The following is an 18632-nucleotide window of genomic DNA, read 5'->3' on the forward strand; positions in this document are numbered from 1 at the left end:
GATTAGCCACAAAGTATAAGAAAGTATTTGCAAATCACATATCTGACAAAGAACTCGTATCCAGAATGTACAAAGGACTTTCAAAAGTTAGCAGCAAGAAAACAAACAATTCAAAAACTACAATAAAATAAGCAAAAGATTTGAACAGATACCTCACCAAAATAGATATACAGATGGTGCTGAATAAGCACACAAAAAGATGGTTTTGGGGTGAGGGAACTGTTCTATATCCTGATTTGTTTACATAAATCTATACATGTGTTCAAATTCACAGAGCTATGCATCAACAAAAAGTCATGATAATTTTTAAGATAAAGTTATAGGAAAGAAATAACATCCTAATAAGAGAACTTTCTCCATATGGCTTTGGTGTTTCAGCATGGAAGTACTAATAAAGAAGTGTGGGCACCAGCCGTAGTACTTCTTCAATCATTTCTCTCCATGAAAAGGCCCAGATGATGCCCAAATTAGTAAGATGCCAGGCAAAGGGTCACATGCTCAGACCCTGGAGATTTGGAAAATGTCATTCTAAATAGGAAGATGATTCCTAGAATTTTGTCAGCTTGGAGTCTGAACAAAGACAGCCTCAGACAAAGGCATAGATATTCTTGGGATTTTATAACCACAAATTATAACAGTAATTCATGTTTCTCCTTAATGTATCTCTTAGGTTATGGCATCCTCTTGTTCCTGCAGGCAAAAGAGGTCTGCGTAAATAAGTCTTGATTGGTTTGGGACCTTGAGATGATTATCTGACAGCAAAGGAGTGCTTGGTACCAATGTTTCCCAAACCGATGCCATGAAATATTAATCCCAAAAGATTTTGAAAGAGGGAGGGGGAGAGAAGGAGAGAGAGGGAAGAGGAAAACATGGTTTGGGAAACTCGAAAGTGCTGCATGTTCTGTTTTTCTTTGAGTGATTCACAATGCACATTAATCTATTAATACTCTGGGAAATCCCACAGTAAAGAAATCTATTTGCCTCTATTTAATACAGTTTCCTTAACTTAGTTGATCATGAAATTTTTTCCCAAATAATTCCAAATAGTAATAATTCAATGAAAGCCCATTTTGGGACATGTTGCTCTATCCCAAATCCTGATTACAGACTTTAGTGGCTAAAATGGACTTGGGCCCTCTCCTCTCCTCTCCCCACGATGGCGTGTGCTCATCCATTGATATCTGTATACTCCGAAAAGGGGGAATCATCTGGCAAAAATATTACTTTGCCTGCTGTGTTTAAGGCTCCCATTCAACCCGATATCGTGAACTTTGTTCACACCAACTTGCACAAAAACAACAGACAGCCATATGCTGTCAGTGAATTAGCAAGTCATCAAACCAGTGCTGAGTCTTGGGGTACTGGCAGAGCTGTGACTCAAATTCCCAGAGTTCGAGGGGTGGGACTCACTGTTCTGGCCAGAGTGCTCTTGGAAATATGTGTCATGGAGGCCGCATGTTTGCACCAACCAAAACCTGGCGCCGTTGGCACCGCAGAGTGAACACAACACAAAAGCAATATGCCATCTGCTGTGCCCTGGCTGCCTCAGCCTTACCAGCACTAGTCATGTCTAAAGGTCATCATGTTGAAGAAGTTCCTGAACTTCCTTTGGTGGTTGAAGATAAAGTTGAAGGCTACAAGAAGACCAAGGAGGCTGTTTTGCTTCTTAAGAAACTTAAAGCCTGGAATGATATCAAAAAGGTCTATGCCTCTCAGCGAATGAGAGCTGACAAGGGCAAAATGAGAAACCGTTGTCATATCCAGTGCAGGGGACCCTGCATCATCCACAATGAAGACAATGGTATCATCAAGGCCTTCAGAAACATCCCTGGAATTATTTTACTTAATGAAAGCAAACTAAACATTCTGAAACTTGCTCCTGGTGGGCATGTGGGACACTTCTGCATTTGGACTGGAAGTGCTTTCCACAAGTTAGACAATCTGTATGGCACTTGGCGTAAGGCTGCCTGCCTCAAGAGTAACTACAACCTTGCCATGCATAAGATGCTTAATACAGAATTTAGCAGAATCTTGAAAAGCCCAGAGATCCAGAGATCCCTCCAAGCACCACGCAAGAAGATTCATCGTAGAGTCCTGAAGAAGAATCCACTGAAGAACCTAAGAATTATGTAGAAGCTAAACCTGTATGCAAAGACCACGCGCCGGAACACCATTCTTCGCCAGGCCAAGAATCACAAACTCCAGATGGATAAGGTGGCAGCAGCCTTTGAAGCCAAATCAGGTGAGAAGGGGGTTCCAGGCCATGGTAGGGAAGAAAGGAAAGAAGGCTCTTGGTGTGAAAAAGCCAAAGAAACCTTTGGTAGGAAAAAAGGCTGCAGCTACCAAGAAACCAGCAGCTGACAAGAAACCCACCACAGAAGAGAAAAAGCCTTCTACCTAAAAACTTGTATTTGTTTATTCCATAAAAGTCAAATCATTTTGGACACCTAATTTTAAATAAAGACCTGATCAAAGACAGTGAGAAAAAAAAAAAAAAGATGGACTTGGGATACAATAATTAACTCTCTCTCCTCTAACTGGGGTCTTTGCCAACTCAGTTTTTCCCATAATTCAGGGCCAGTTTTACAAAGAGATAAGTAGATAGTTGCTGACTTGCTTAAATTTCAAGGACATTAAATAATTATAATAATTAATAATAATAACAAACACATATATATGTGTACCCACTACAGGGGCACCTGGATGGTGGCTCAGTGGTTGAGTGTCTGCCTTTGGCTCAGGGCATGATCCCAGAGGCTGGGGATCAAGTCCCGCATCGGGCTCCCTGCATGGAGCCTGCTTCTCCCTCTGCCTATGCCTCTGTCTCTCTCTGTGTCTCTCACGAATAAATAAATAAAATCTTTTTTAAAAAAATACCTACTACATATCAGGTATTTTTCTAAGCACTTTATATATACTAACCAGTTTGGTTGTTGTGACAACCCTGTGAGGTAAGCACTATTATTACCCCCATTTTATACATGTGGAAACTGAGGCACAGGCCACTTGCTCAAGGTCATACAGATAATAAGTGGCTGAGCCAAGTACTCAAACCTGGCAGAGTGGATCCAGAGTCCTCACTCTTGATCACTGTATTATACTGCCTCTCATATGAGATACCTGCTCTGTTTCCTTCCTCTGTTTCTACTATTAGTCATTCATTTCTTTGATACCATAAGAGTCTGTGATCTTCCAGAAGTCCATTGGAAAACACAATATCCTCCCAAAGTGAGAATTCCCAGATGCAGTGTAGAAGCTGTTCTTTCTCCCTAGAATGTTTTTGTTTTAAAATTTATTTATTCATGAGAGACACACAAAGAGGCAGAGACATAGGCAAAGGGAGAAGCAGGCTCTCCAAGGGGAGTCCAAAGCAGCACTCTACCCCAGGACCCCAAGATCACACACTGAGCCAAATGCAGATGCTCAACCACTGAGCCACCCAGGTGTCCCTCCCTGGAATATTTTCACTACTACTCTGTTATCACTCCTGTCTGGTGAACTGCTGGTCATCTTTAAAGACCTCATCCAATCATCACCTTCCCCCACAAGAAGCTTTCCCAGAAACCCTGAAGGGCTGTCTCACCACATCTGTGGCATAGATCTTGTCTGCATTTTACTATAATTGCTTTGTATATATGTTTAGTTTTATCACCAGCCTATGACATTCTCAATTTCAGAAACTTTGTTTCAGACATTATGCTAGGCATAAAAGAGTAGAAAGACAAAAAAGAAATGGTGCCTGGCCTCAGAGAGTCCCTATGCCTTATATACTTGTTCTTAATGGACACAGCTGATATTTAAGACAAGGGCTGGAGAGATATAAGCAAAGATTATGTGGGTACAGAGGGAAGAACAATTATTCCCAGTTGGAAGGAGGTGATATGTGAGCTAGGACTAAAAGAAGAGGAAGGTTTCAATAAGAAAATACATGAATGAATGAATGAATGAATGAATGAATTCCTTGGGGGAAATGAATGATTTATGTTATTTTTATGGTGTAAAAGGGAAAGGATTAGACTTGGAGACTGTATTAGCAGCGGCTGCCATTAGCCCTGTGCCTTCAGGCAAGTCACTTCATTTTTTACATTTCAGTTTACCCATCTGTAAAATTGGAATAATAACCACTCATTTCCCAGGATTTGCTTTAAGAATTAAATAATGTCCAGAAAAGCGCTTTTTGTAAAATGCTAAATACCATAAAGATGTTAGGTTTACTGATGCTCCTTACTTGCTCTTGTATATTGTCTCTTAAGAGTTCAATGAAAGGAAGAATATTTGAGAGCTTACTCTGTGGCAGGATTATTCTATGTACTTCCTGGATACCATTTCATTTACTGTCCCAACAATTCTATAAGGTTGGTATTATTACTATGGCCATTCTACAGATGTGGAAAAGAAGGCACAGAAGGCTTCTCAGTTGTCTTGCCGACGGTCACACAGCTGTCCAATCTTGGAGCCAGATTCAAGCTCAGGTGGTACCTGAGGGCCCCTGATCAGAGACTAAAGATAATGAAAGATGTCCTTAGTCTGGTCCAGTTATTCTACATCAAAAATCAATTAAGAATGGACAGATGTGACAGGATGACTCTCTGACAAAGATCAAAACCCCTCTTTCTCACCTTTGTCAGCAGATACATCGAACATGTGGTTAATCATAAGAATCACAGAGTTTGGATTTTCTTTTCCGAAATATTTTGTCTTTTACTTAAACACTGATTAAATGAAAAATTAAGGCATAAAGGTTATAGATATTTCACAGGACTTTTATTTTTAAAGATTTTTATTTATTTGACAGGAAAGGAGAGAGAACACAAGTAGATGGAGGGGCAGGAGCAGACTCCCTGTTGAGCAGAGAACCTGATGTGGGACAGGACTCGATCCCAGGACTCTGAGACCATGACCCGAGCCTAAGGCAGCTCATAACTCACTGAACCACCCAGGTGCCCTATCATGGAGCTTTTTTAAAGATGGAATAGGTGAGCACTGTCCTACTGAAACCCAACCTGATAAGGTCATTGTTAAAGATACAATGCCAGCAGCTGGCTAAATCAGAATAATGAGGCTCCCATTCAAATCAAGTAGCATTTATCTGTAGTTTAAATGGCTCTCTAACATTTGTATTTCATTGGTATGAGAGTTCCAGCAGAACCCTAAAGCTATTAAATAGAACACCAAGGCTTTTTAATAGCTTCTAACTTAGCAAACCATGGTAATTTAAAAGGGAACGGATGAACTTCTAGAAGCAAGGAGATTTCCGCTGAAGAATACAAATGTGTTCTCTGCTATTGCTTCTGCCTCTTTCTGGGGAGAGGCAAAAGGCACAGAGGCATGTGATGGAACTTTCCAGCTGGTGGTTTTGCATTATCAAGAAGGAAAGTGTTTGAAAATGAAAATTACTGATAATTAGTTGTGAACATCTGTAAGGGAGAAAAATGGAGAAACACTGCAGAATCTTTATTTATATAAAAGGCTGAACCTCATGGGTAGCAGTGTGAATTGGTACAATCTTTTGGAGGGAATTTTAGCAATGTGCTGACCCTTTGACCCAGCAATTCCACTTCTAGGAATCCATAGCAATATTTGCACATGTACACAAAAGTCTATGTATAAAGAGGTTCACTGTAGCATTGTTTGCATGTATGAAAAAAGGAAATAATCTATCCAATTAATATGAAAATATTTAGGGGATCCCTGGGTGGCGCAGTGGTTTGGCACCTGCCTTTGGCCCAGGGCGCGATCCTGGAGACCCGGGATCGAATCCCACATCGGGCTCCCAGTGCATGGAGGCTGCTTCTCCCTCTGCCTGTGTCTCTGCCTCTCTCTCTCTCTCTCTGTGACTATCATAAATAAATAAAAATTTAAAAAATTTTTTTAAAAATATGAAAATATTTAAACAAATGATGGCATATCCATATTTTAGAAAAATTTGCTGCTAATAGATGAAATGAGATAGATCTACATAGTTGACACAGAAAGATGTCCCTGACATGTTAAGTGAAAAGGGCACATTGCAAAATGGTATCCCTTATATGATTCCATTTTAAAATGTCTTTGATGTTAATATATATGTAGAAAAATATCTGGAGGAATATGTCCCAAAGACTACCAGTGGCTATCTCTGGGGGATGGTGTAATATTTTTGTAATGTTTACATTTTTATGAGCATCAATTGCTTTTGCAAAGAGAGGGGGTAAAAAAACAAAAGTTGAAGGATTTCCTCAAGGGGAGAACGAAAGAAACATGGCTGGTAGAGATTTACTCACTGTATTTAGGTGAAAGGGTTTAATGTAATTCTGCAGAATCTTTCAGATTCTGGCAATCTGGGCAAGGGTACTAAACCATCAGAATGAACCAACATGACTGTGCTCACACAGGGAGACTGAGACATAGTCCTTATTCTGCTTTCTGGGTTGTCCCTTTGACTCTTGCTGCTGTTCCTCAACCTTAGCTGACAGAGTAGAAGCAGCTGATTTTCCTTTTTCTTCTCTTGTCTCACAGGCCAGCCATTTTAGAAGGCACTAAAACATGGTGGTAAAGAGCTTAGCCTTTGGAGTGCCAGAGCCTTAGGTGCAAATCCCAACTTTGCCACTCTACTAACTGTGTGACTTTGAGAAATTTGCCTCTCCTGTTGGGTCCTCCGTTTCCTCATGTTAGAGAACCTGCCTATGAGGGTCTTTGAAATGATGAAAAGAGGTAAGTATAGAAAGCGCTTGGAAATTCATCTTGATGAGGGACGCCTGGGCGGCTCAGCCATTGGGCATCTGCCTTTGGCTCAGGGCAATTCCAGGATCGAGTCCTGCGTTGGGCTCCCTGCTTCTCCCTCTGCCTGTGTCTCTGCCTCTCTGTGTCTCTCATGAATAAATAAATAAATCTTTAAAAAAAGGAAAAGGGATTTTTCTTGATGAGCACTGGGTGATATACGGAACTATTTAATCACTATAACGTATACCTAAAACTGGTATAACACTGTATGTTAACTACACTGGAGTTAAAAATATTTTAAAACAGAAAACACTTGGGAAGTGTAAATAAATAAATACCACCTATTATTACTGTCGCTATGCCCTATCAATTCTCTCTTAGTAGAATTTCTTCCATCTAACTTCTGTCTGATAAACTCCTACCCATTCTTCAAGCCCTGGCTCAGATGCCATCATTGTAAAACCCTCTCTGGTTTCTCCCTGCACCCCCAAAGCTGATTAACGTTCCATTATCAGTGGTCCAATGGAGTGCTGGGGTGCCCCAGCTTCATTACTGCATGTTATGTTCTAGGTTTACTTGTCTTTGTCCTTTACAGACTCTGAGCTCCTGCAAGGCATCAGCCCTGTTCCAGACATCTCAAATCCTCAGCACTTACCTCAGTGCAGGACTCAGAGTTTGAATTCACATTATCTTTTTTCTTTTCTTTTCTTTTCTTTTTGTTTGTTTTTGTTTTTTTCACATAATCTTTTTTCAAGTTGAATTAATCCCCTCCCTGCCTCTATCACCCAGGCCAGGCATCTTTAGTTTTGGTGAAACTATGGTAACGGCATCCTAACTTCTCTCTCTGCTCCTTCTTTTCTCCATTTCAATCCAGGCTGATGTTCAGCCCTGGGTTTTAGTTCCACCTTTGCCACAGGCTAATGTGATCTAAGCACACTGCTTTTTCTCTCTAACAGCTTCCTTATCGATAAAATGGTGACAATATCCTCCCCCTACCCAGTAGTGGAGGGGACTTAAGGAAAACTGCATGTGACTGGCATCAGCATTACCCAAATTAGCTATTGCTATTTCTGCTTTTTGTTTGTTCATTTGTTTGTTTGGAGAAAGAAGGAGGGAGGAGGGAGGGGCAGAAGGAGAGAGAGAATCTGAAGCAGGCTCCACACCCAGCGCAGAGCTGACACAGCGCTCCATCTCAGGACTCTGAGATCATGTCCTGAGCACAAAACCAACGTGGGCTGCTTAACCAGCTGAGCCACCCAGGCATCCCACTATTTCTGCTTTTAGAAAGGTAGAGTACAACAGGGAAGAAGAAAAGAGTATTTGAAAAGTCTCTGTCCTGGAAGTTAAAGTACCTCCTGTGATTTTGGATGTTTCTCCAGTTATACATAAACAGGTGAGGTCTCACCTGGCGTCCTGTTTCCTCCAGAAATTGCATTTGATATGCTTCTCTGTGAAGCCAGTCCCCGAGGCAAAGGCAAAGACTCTTCTCCACCCTTAGAATTAAATACAAATATCAGAGAACACTGGTGCAGTCCCTTACCATTCATGGAACACTTTCATACCCATCACTGGATTTGAAAAGAGCTTTTGTCAGAAAAAAATCACAGCCAAATCTTAACAATGATAATCTCTGGATGGTGGAATTGGACATGATTTTAATTTTACGTGTGTTTTCCTCAAACCTTCAAAATCTCCGATTTTGGAGGTGGATAGAAATGATGGTTGTGTGATACTGCGAATGCACTAAATGCCACTGAATCACACATGGAGTGTACCATTTATTTTAGTTACATGAATTTCACCTCATTAAAAAGTATTCGGCAGTACATATGCATGATGTTATAGCCATGTACTGAAATGTGTGAGCTGAGAACAAAAACATTCTTGGGCAGCCCGGGTGGCTCAGCAGTTTAGCGCTGCCTGCAGCCCAGGGTGTGATCCTGGAGACCCCGGATCGAGTCCCACATTGGGGTCCCTGCATGGAGCCTGCTTCTCCCTCTGCCTGTGTTTCTGCCTCTCTCTCTTCTCTCTCATGAATAAATAAATAAAATCTTAAAAAAAAAAAAAAAACGCCTTCTTAAGGCTCAAAAGCAGTTCAGTTAAGAGCACGTGGGTGGCTCCGTGGTTGAGCGTTGGCCTTTGGCTCAGGCCGTGATCCCTGGGGTCCTAGGTTCAAGTCCCGAATCAGGCTCCCTGCTTCTCCCTCTGCCTATGTCTCTGCCTCTCTGTGTGTGTCTCTAATGAATATATAAAATCTCTAAGGAATAAATAAAATCTTTATTTAAAAAAGAAAAGCAGTTCAATTAGATGACACTCTCCCCGGCCGGATCTCCCAAGTCCCACCCAGGTCGAGGCGGCCAGCCTGCAGTGCGCTCCTCCCGCCACCAGGGGCCTCCACGGAACCCTGGCGTCCCCACCCGCGGAGGAGCGTCTTCTCTTGAGCCCTTGAAGCGCGCGTGCCTGCGGGAGGCGTGGCCAGGACTGGCCCCTCGGCCCACGTGACCCGTAGCCCACCCGGGCCGCACCCGGCGCTTCCCGGCCTAGCGGGGCGGTCCCTCCAGCCCCCGCTTCCGGCTGCTGCCGTCTGCTGTCCCGGCTGGTCCCCCCCTTCTGTCCCGCCAGCCTTCCTGGGCGGCCCCAGTACGCGTTCCCAGCCCGCTGCCCGCTGCCCTCTGCCCTGCTCCGCCGCGGGGCCCTGTCTCTGAGCCTGGCCCCATGGCGCTGCAGGCGCTGCAGAGCTCGGGGGTGGCCTTCCGCAGGATCCTGTCTCACTTCCCCGAGGAGCTGAGCCTGGCTTTCGCCTACGGCTCCGGGGTGTACCGCCAGGTGGGGCCCAGTGCAGACCAGAAGGTGAGCCTGGCCCCGGGGGCAGCCCCACCGCAGTCGGCCTGTCCTCACGAAGGCCCTTTTGCATCCCGGGCCTTAGAGCTGCCCCTCTGCTCGGCGCGATCCACGTGTCCAGTGCAAACCGTAGCAGAGTGTTCCTGGTGTAATGACATCATGAGCTGAGCTTGGAGGGATAAGTGGGAGCCCACTTCGCTCTAGAACAGGAGATGCGATCACGCAGAGGGAAAAGCTGGTGCAGAGGCAAGCTGGAGGACGGGAGCTATTTGCCCGGCGCCAGCCCAGCGTGCTCAGCCTTAGCTGGGCATTGGGGAGTTTTCTGAGAAACTTTCAAAAATGCTGATGCCTTTTGAATACAATCTCCGCTTGAGGAGGTTCTGATGTACTTGGTCTGGGATGAGACCAGGGCTTCAGGAATTTAAAAAACTTCCCTGGTGATTCTAATGCACAGCCAGTTCGATGTGAGAGTCGCATCGATAGCCGTGGGAGGAGGTACTAGATGGTTGAGGAAGCTGGCGGGACTGGTTGTAGGGCCAGGGCAGGTGCAGTGAAGTTACCAGCAAAAGTTAGCGGGTGACTAATATATTTATTTACCCATGCTCAGGATAATTATTTAGGACTAGGTCCTGTTACTCTTCAAAGTTGCCTGGGCGTAACAGCAGGGAGGGTACAGATTTCCTAATGATTGCAGACTTTTGTTCCTGTAAATAAAGGGGGGGGGGGGAGAGTGCTTCCAATGGGGAGACAAGATTCAAGACATAAAGCAGCGGAGTGCCAGGCAAATATTCTCATTTAAATGAGGCTGTTACAGACTTTCCCCAGTGCTAAATCAACATGAAAGGAGCAAGAGAGTCTAGAGATGTTCTCTGGCAAACGAGATTTTTTACTTGCTGTAGGTCATGCACAGCATAACAATTCATAGTCATCTTAGTTTATTTATTTTTTTTTTTTCATCTTAGTTTATTAAACTAAGGAAATGATTGCCATAGGGCGTCCTGGATTTGAACACCTGGCTGTAATCTGTGTTTAGGTTAAAATTTGCCTGTTCACTTCTTGCTAAGGCCATCTATACTGTTGCTTGGATTTCCTGTTTCCCAGCTATATTGTATTTAAGTAGTATGTGCTTTAAGGTGACAACATGTGAAAAATTCTAAGTTGTAGATGTATGAGAAATTATAGATTATTATAGGCTAGTTACTTTTTCTAACATACATTGACATAATTATTTTTTAAAAAATACGTCCACCCCAAATCTCTCTCTTTTTTTTTTAAGATTTTATCTATTTATTCATGAGAGACACAGAGAGGCAGAGACACAGGCAGAAGGAGAAGCAGGCTCCATGCAGGAAGCCCAACGTGGAACTCGATCCTGGGTCTCTAGGATCACACCCTGGGCTGAAGGCGGTGCTAAACCGCTGAGCCACCCGGGCTGCCCATCCACCCCAAATCTTAAGTTTCACTGGTAGTTTGTGGCTTTTGAGAAACCTAGAGCGGGCCTTTGCCTCCTGATTCAATAGCCACCTCTTCATTTTTCCATGAAGATTTTACTCTGAAAAGGCTCTTTCTTCCCTTTGCCTCACCTTCCTTCGCTACAAGATAACAAGTCTTACAGATTCCAGCATGAAGTCTCTCTCAGATCAGTCCCTACGCTCAATGCCTTACTTAATATCTTTTCGTTTCTCACCTAGGAGTTTGCAGTTAGCCCCCTATGTGGTTTCCCAGCCTGTAGTCTTTCTTCCCTCCATTGAGCTCTTCTGCAGGAAAATTTTTGAAGGTGGTATCCCAGCCTCCCTCTCTGGTCTCCCTTGCTTCTGTTCTGTTCCAGCTATATCAAACCAAAAGCAGCATCCAGAATATGCCTAGCTCTCAGAGCCCCAAGCATACTTTCCTTTAACAGGACTCTCTTCCCTTCCCCATACTTAATACTTCCACCAAGCCTGCTGAACTCTTGCACATTCTTCAAGACTGAGACTTACCAGAGGCTTGAAGAACGTTAACTTCAGAGCAAAATTTCTCATTCCTCTTCTGACCTCATCCTGAGTGAAATTAGTACATTTTGCATTCTACTATCAAATTCACTTAGTGAGAATGTGTCTATTCCCCCCAGTAGACTTCCTTTACCTCTACCCCCAATCTACCAGGGCTCCTTGTAGGTGCTCAGTGAGTGGTTGGTGAGTAGGTAAGAGTTAAAGTAACTTATTTGCCATTATATAATACTTTACAGAGCTTATCCATTCTGTGTTATTTGACCTGGAAGAAAAGTGGAACACTTAGCTACATTTAGATGAAAGGCTGGGTGGCATAAGGTTTAGCACACAGAATTTGGAACCAGACTGTGTCTGCCACTCACTAGCTTTGTGTCTATGGGCATGGAACTTACTCTGTGCCTTAGCTTCCTTTCCTATAAAATTGGGATAATACCAATACCTACTTTGTAGGATTATTTTTGAGGATAGAATGAACTACGATACAGGACAATCCATATTAAGGAAGTATTGCCATTACTATGTGTATTGATGAAAACAAGCTCAGATCGGTTCCAGAGACTTGCTTAAAGTTCTGATGACAGCCTCAGGGCTTCTATTTATTAGCCATATTGGCAAGCTTTCCACTCTAGGTGTCTTTGAGGAATTAAAACTAAAATCATTCTCCTCTTTATTCCCAGAATGCCATGCTGGACTTTGTTTTCACAGTAGATGACCCTGTTGCATGGCATTCAAAGAACCTGAAAAAAAATTGGAACCATTACTCTTTCCTGAAAGTTTTGGGGCCCAAGATTATCACCACTGTCCAGAATGACTATGGTGCTGGAGTCTACTATAATCCATTCATCATGTGTGATGGTAGGGTAAGTGACTTTGGACCTTTGTCTTAACTTGGGTGGTTATTATTAAATTAAATATTAGAATACCAGCTGAATATGTATGTCCTTGCAGTCAGGAAATGTTCACATTCCTGCTGGATAAAGATGGTTGAGAGAGACTGTCTTTAATTGTTGCCTTTGGCCAGTGGTTCTCAAATTTGAGCAAGCATCAGACATCCTAGAGGGCTTCTTGGACACACAGATTGCTAGGCCCCACCCCAGAATTTCTGATTCAGTAGGTCTGGGGTGAGGTTTGAAGAATTTGTGTTTTTTTAATTGCGATATAACTGTATAACATTGTATTAGTGTTCAGTGTACAAAGTAACGATTTAATACACTGTATGTATTGCAAGATAATTACCACAATAAGTTTAGTTAACATCACTACACATAGTTACAAATTTTTTTTCTTATGATGGGAACTTTTAAGATTTACTCCCTTAATACCAAGGATTTGCATTTCTAAGTTCCAAATGATGCTGATGCTGCTGGTCTGGAAAATATATGTTAAGAACCACTGGTTTGGTCAGTGGGATGAATACTGAGGCCTATGAAGGATGAGGGTGTCATAGGTAGTCAGGAGAATGTGGTGTCATGTGATAGGAACCTTTTGGTGCCAGCAAGTGGATGGAATTTGAGGATACACCCCATCTCCCTGTTGGAGAGCAGATAAGAAGCACAGATCCCAGAAGGAACAGAAGGAACCCTGCTGAACTGTTTTTCACACGAAGGGGCCCAGTCTCTAAGAGAGCTCCAAGAACTAGGCAGGACTGCAGCCCAAGAGGACCAAGTCCTGTAATCTTTAGAGATGAGCCAGGCTGCCATCGACAGTTTCCACCAGCTATGCCAGTTCTGCTCTATGCTGCTGATTGCTTCAAGCTGTCTTTATATGTCAATGAATCACCTGAAGATCTCGTTGAAATGCAGATTATGATTCAGTTGGTCTGGAATGGAGCTTGAGATTCTGCATTTTTTGACAAGCTCCCAGGTGATGCTGATACTACGGTCAATGAACCACGCTTTGAAGAGCAGGAGGTTGGATTACTGACTTGAGAAGGATTTTGAAAACCTGTCTGAACTTGGCAGGAATGAGTACTATGATAGATTGGTGATGTCTGCATAGCCTCTGGGCCATATGTTTACTTTCCTGATTGTTTACTTTTCACCTGCATTTTGCAGTTGAGGAAATGAGAGTTCAGAGAGTGGACATGATTTCCATGAGGTCATGCAACTTGATATGGCAGGCCCCTGACTTACAGGTCAGTGGTGTTTCCACTACCTCCCAGCTGTTACTTGCCAGCAGCAAGAAGGGCTTTCTGCCATAACGTGGCCAGATTGGAGGGAACATGGTTGCTCAGTGCAGTTCTCCACATCCACGTTAGTCTGCCAAGCACGTAGCTTTGTTCTTTCTCCATAATTAGTATTATGCTGAGCCTATCTCTAATTAGTGGTTTCAAACAATATTATAAGCTCCAGTAAGCAAATGTTAGGGCATAATTATATGCCAAAGGGACTGTGCTTTTTAATTGAAATTCTTTAGCTACTTTTTAGATATTTGTAGCCTGAGAAGGCTGTTTGGCTACTGAAGTTTAGCAATGTGAGTCTGAAGTTAGTTGTTGAAGCAAATGGGATTCTGTAATTTGGAACAACTACATTCAGGGTTTGTACAAATTGCTTTTGAAATGAGCTTGGCCATAATTCCGTGTGTTTAGTTCTGATAAAGAGGTTTAATTTTTGGATGTGGCTTTGTAATTATAAAAGTGTTTGAAATACTCAATGGTGAAAGAGAAATTCACCACATAAAGGATGTTGGTGAAAACTTCTACTTAAAGAAAATTTCCTGTACTTTGTGATAAAACGAACGTTGGAAGCCCAGACTGACATTCAGGGACCTAGTTTTTACTCTGCTATTAATGGTAAATAATGGGTACACCATTTATTACATTTATTTCTAAAATGAGAAGCATGAACTATATTTTCACTTCTCAAACTGCCTGTGGTGCAGACCCAGTTTTTCTTTCCAATTCAGTGAGTACCAATATGTGCTAGATAGCCTCTAAGAGCCACTGTGCCTTTAACATCACAGGAGCCTGAGTGAAGATAGTGATCGCTTCACCTCATCCCTGAGGGAACAGATCAGCCTTGGAAACTAATCCATTGTGAAAGATTCTGATGGAGATGTGTGTTTGCACAAGGCAGAGATTTTAAGTGGCTTTGGAAATCAAGGTGCAGGTCTGGTCGGAAATTTTTTTCCTTATATTTTACATTTGCAAAAGCAAGAGTGTGGTATTTTGCTGTCTTTCATGCCCATATCTTCTCTTTTCTAGCTTATCAAATACGGAGTCATTAGCACTAACATTTTGATTGATGATCTCCTCAACTGGAATAACTTATATATTGCTGGACGACTGCAAAAACCGGTGAGCAAGTGTCTTATTGGCTGCCACAGTTAGGGATGTCTTTCCTCTCTGAACCTGACTTGCTTTGATGTGTTTGATTGCAATGAGATGGAACTCCAAGAAACAGAAATGAATTTCAGACTCCTTTTACTCCTTATAGAATTCTGTGCCAAACAATATCAAGATATTACCCACACTACTCCTGTCTTCTCTCTAAAGATACTCTAGTTGTCTGAATGGATCAGGCTCGGTGTCAGGCCATTTGGGCTAGGGAGGATGGCAAAAGAGGTGCCTAGTGCCTCAGTGGAGCCTCTGTCAGCATGACTCAGATCACCATTTCAGAGTCTAAGTGCCATGGGGCACTGTTTGCCCCCTGATGTATCCCAGCAATGCTTGGGACAGTGTCTGATACATAGTGAACATTCAGCAAACACTTGTTGAATAAATCAATGAACCAGGTAGTCATTCAAAAGGGAGTAGATTCTGATCCCCTTTCTTACCCTCCTCAGGCCAGTGGTAAGATCCTATTATAAGGTCCTTCCTTCATTTAGGATGCTGCTAGAAGAGGTGGGCTTCCTCCTGGGTTGTAATAGAAATAAAACAGGAAAAGAAAGTGATAAAAACTTGAACTTTTTCTTTTTTTAATATTTATTTATTTATTATTTTAGTGAGCTAGAGAGAGAGCACAGAAAGAGGAACAGAGGGAGAGGGAGGGAGAGAATCTCAAACAGACTTCCTGCTGAGTTGAGACTTGATCAAATGACCCAGAGATCATGACCCAAGCTGAAATCAAGAATTGGATGTTCAACCAACTGAGCCACCCAGGTGCCCCAAAGGACTCGAACTTTTGGCATTGTATTTGCGTATTATGTTTCTCCTTTATATATAGCCTATTTTCTATGAAGGAATCTGTTCATAGTTTAAGAACTATGTGAAATAGTCACAGTTGCTAATCTCACAGCAAGGAACAATTTTCTTTGTGCTGTTAGAGGGTCTCAGGCCCCAAAATCAAGTATGTGGATTGTTCTCAGATGTCTCCATAAGTATGATTCTGCTGCTCCCCTTTTTGTCAGTTATGGCAAAAGATTAGAGATTTATACAACCTTAGCTCACTTGATTGTGTCATAAAAATCTTTATTGAGCGACGCCTGCATGGCTCAGTCAGTTCAGCATCCAGCTCTTGATTTTGGCTCAGGTCATGATCTCAGGATCCTGAGATTGAGCCCTGCCTCAGGCTCTGTGCTGGGTGTGGAGCTTTCTTAAGATTCTCTGGCTCCCTCTTCCTCTCCCGACACCGCCCCCCCAACCCCAATCTCTATTGATATACATAGGTAGTCACAAGGATCACAATTCTCTTGCCTTGCTTCTGGACTTAGAATTTAATAGTGTAGCTCATTAAAATACCCAGAAACACTTGATCCAGGGCAACAGATATGGGTATGTCCATATATAAAAATTCGTCAAGCTGTACCCTAGAGATTTGTACATTTCGGGCAGCCCCGGTGGCTCAGCGGTTTAGCGCGGCCTTCAACCCAGGGTGTGATCCCGGAGACCCAGGATTGAGTCCCACGTCAGGCTCCCTGCAAGGAGCCTACTTTTCCCTCTTCCTGTGTCTCTGCCTGCCTTTCTCTCTCTCTCTGTGTGAGTCTCTCATTAATAAATAAAATTAAAAACCTTAAAAAAAAAAAAAAGATTTGTGCATTTTACTGTATGTAATCTTTGCTTCAGTGAAAACATTTTTTTAAGATTTGCAAATGCAAATACAGAATTTAAGATTTGAGAGAGAGAGGGATCCCTGGGTGGCTCAGCGGCTTAGCACCTGCCTTTGCCCCAGGGCGTGATCCTGTCCCGCATCTGGCTCCCTGCCTGGAGTCTGCTTCTCCCTCTGCCTGTGTCTCTGCCTCTCTCCCTCTCTGTGTCTTTCATGAATAAATAAATAAAATATTTAAAAAAAAAAAAAGATTTGGGAGAGAGAGAGTGTGTGTGTGTGGCATGTGAGCAAGCAGGAGGAGGGGCAGAGGGAAAGAATTCTGGAGCAAACTCCCTGCTGAACGTGGAGCCTGACTTGAGGCTCTGTCCCAGGACCCTGAGATCATGCATGACCTGAACTGAGATCAAGAGTTGGCCACTCAATTGACTAAGCCACTAGCACCCCAGCAAAAACATTTTTTAAAGTCCAGAAAAGTTGGCTTAATAATTTCATATTTATGTAGATGAATTTCTCATTCTAAGCTGGATAATTAGTAAAGATAATCCAGTAAAGCTGGATAATTAGTAAAATAATTGAATGAATAGATGTCATTGAAGATTTGTAAATATTAATTTTTTTCCAAGTTTTTTTTCTTTTCTCTTTTTTTAGTTTATAAAATATGAAGGCACCTGATTGGCTCAGTTGGTGGAGCATGCAACTCTTGATCTTGAGGTTGTGAGTTCAAGCCTCAAGTTGTAATTAGAGATTATTTAAAAAATAAAAAAGATTAAAAAATGAAATAAATTTACAAAATACAGACTGATGGGAAGAGTAATGAAAGCAGAATTAGAAGCCTTGGGTCTTATTTATTCCTGTCACTTGTTAGCTGTTTATGTGAACTTGAAAAACTTGTTTTATCTTTTTGAACCTCAGGTAATTTATCTGTAGGATGGAGTAACAATACAGTACTTGCCTTCACAAAGGTGTTGACAAGTGGGGGCAGAATAATAATGCTGGAAAGAGCATGAGTGTTTTAGAATCAGATTTAGGGTTTGGGTCCCAGCTGTGATGCTCCCCAGCTATATGACCCTGCACCAGTGACTTAATTTCCCTGAGCCTTGGGACATCCTCCTCTGTGGATTGGGCACACACCAACTTTAACGGCATTCAAGAAATGCCTAGATCTAAAATGCCTGGCACTTAGTAGATACTCAGGAAATGATTGTTCCTTTCTCTTTGTCCTTGCTTATCTCAGAGTTATTTTGAGATAAAATGAGATATTGAATGTGAAAATGTTGTGTTATTCTCTGTACTGTGCTTTGTGCTTAGAATATTTCAATTTTCTGGAACACCTGGGTGGCTCAGCAGTTGAGCATCTGCCTTGGCCCAGGGCGTGATCCTGGAGTCCCAGGATCGAGTCCCGTGTCAGGCTTCCTGCGTGGAGCCTGCTTCTCCTCTGCCTATGTCTCTGCCTCTCTCTCTCTCTCTCTCTCTCTCTGTCTCTCATGAATAAATAAATAAAATCTTTTAAAAATATATTTCAATTTAAAAAAAATAGCTTTAGAAAATGAAATGCCATGAAATCTCAGAATTTAGCACTGGAAATGACCTCAGATTTCATCTAAATGTCACATATCCTTATAAAATAAAAATAGCAACTCGTGACCAGTAGTAACTGCTACACTCATCTTGATAAAAACTGCATTTCTGAGCTAACTTGGAAAAGAAAATGTTACTGAGAACAATGACTATTCTTCAGGCTTATTAACAACTCAAGAAAATTAGGCTATCTTAAGAATCATTTGAAAGTGTTGAACATAATACATGATAAAAAATAAAATAAAAAAATAATAAATGGGTGAATTTACTCTCACCCATTAGCATTTTCCCTGTCACATGGAAATCACTGCTAACCAGAGGATGCTCTGTGGTATCGATCTTTAAGCCAATGATTTTCACCGCTAGGTGGCAGCATATAGTAATCAAACATGAACACAAATACCATGAAAAGAAAGGATTGGTAGCATAGTGGACAAAAGAAAAAATAGGTGAAGGTTTAGAATTGTGAGAATATGAGTGCGAATTTTTTATTTTTATATATTTTAAAATAAGGAGTTATCATCTAAAGCTCTAA

The 18632-nt window shown here is 42.1% G+C and overlaps 1 protein-coding gene and 1 pseudogene across 5 annotated transcripts in view; both read left to right on the plus strand.

Annotated features, from left to right (window-relative positions):
* Positions 1-1156: 1156 nt before the first annotated feature.
* Positions 1157-2469, plus strand: LOC144291165 (large ribosomal subunit protein uL4 pseudogene; annotated as a pseudogene).
* Positions 2470-6669: 4200 nt separating this feature from the next.
* TAMM41 (TAM41 mitochondrial translocator assembly and maintenance homolog) overlaps positions 6670-18632 on the plus strand; it is a 53789-nt gene continuing 41826 nt past the window's right edge. Inside the window, exons 1-3 of one of the 5 annotated variants that reach the window (XM_077857788.1) lie at positions 6670-6693; positions 12212-12394; positions 14737-14829. In XM_077857788.1, coding sequence (XP_077713914.1) covers positions 12218-12394; positions 14737-14829 — 270 coding nt within the window. In that variant the 5' untranslated portion in view covers positions 6670-6693; positions 12212-12217. Of the gene's footprint in view, positions 6694-9190; positions 9553-12211; positions 12395-14736; positions 14830-18632 lie in introns of those variants that run through there. The other 4 variants (XM_077857789.1, XM_077857786.1, XM_077857787.1 and 1 more) reach the window with 4 other exon arrangements.

The sequence above is a fragment of the Canis aureus genome, chromosome 19, assembly GCF_053574225.1.
Source record: "Canis aureus isolate CA01 chromosome 19, VMU_Caureus_v.1.0, whole genome shotgun sequence".
Taxonomy (NCBI): Eukaryota; Metazoa; Chordata; class Mammalia; order Carnivora; family Canidae; genus Canis; species Canis aureus.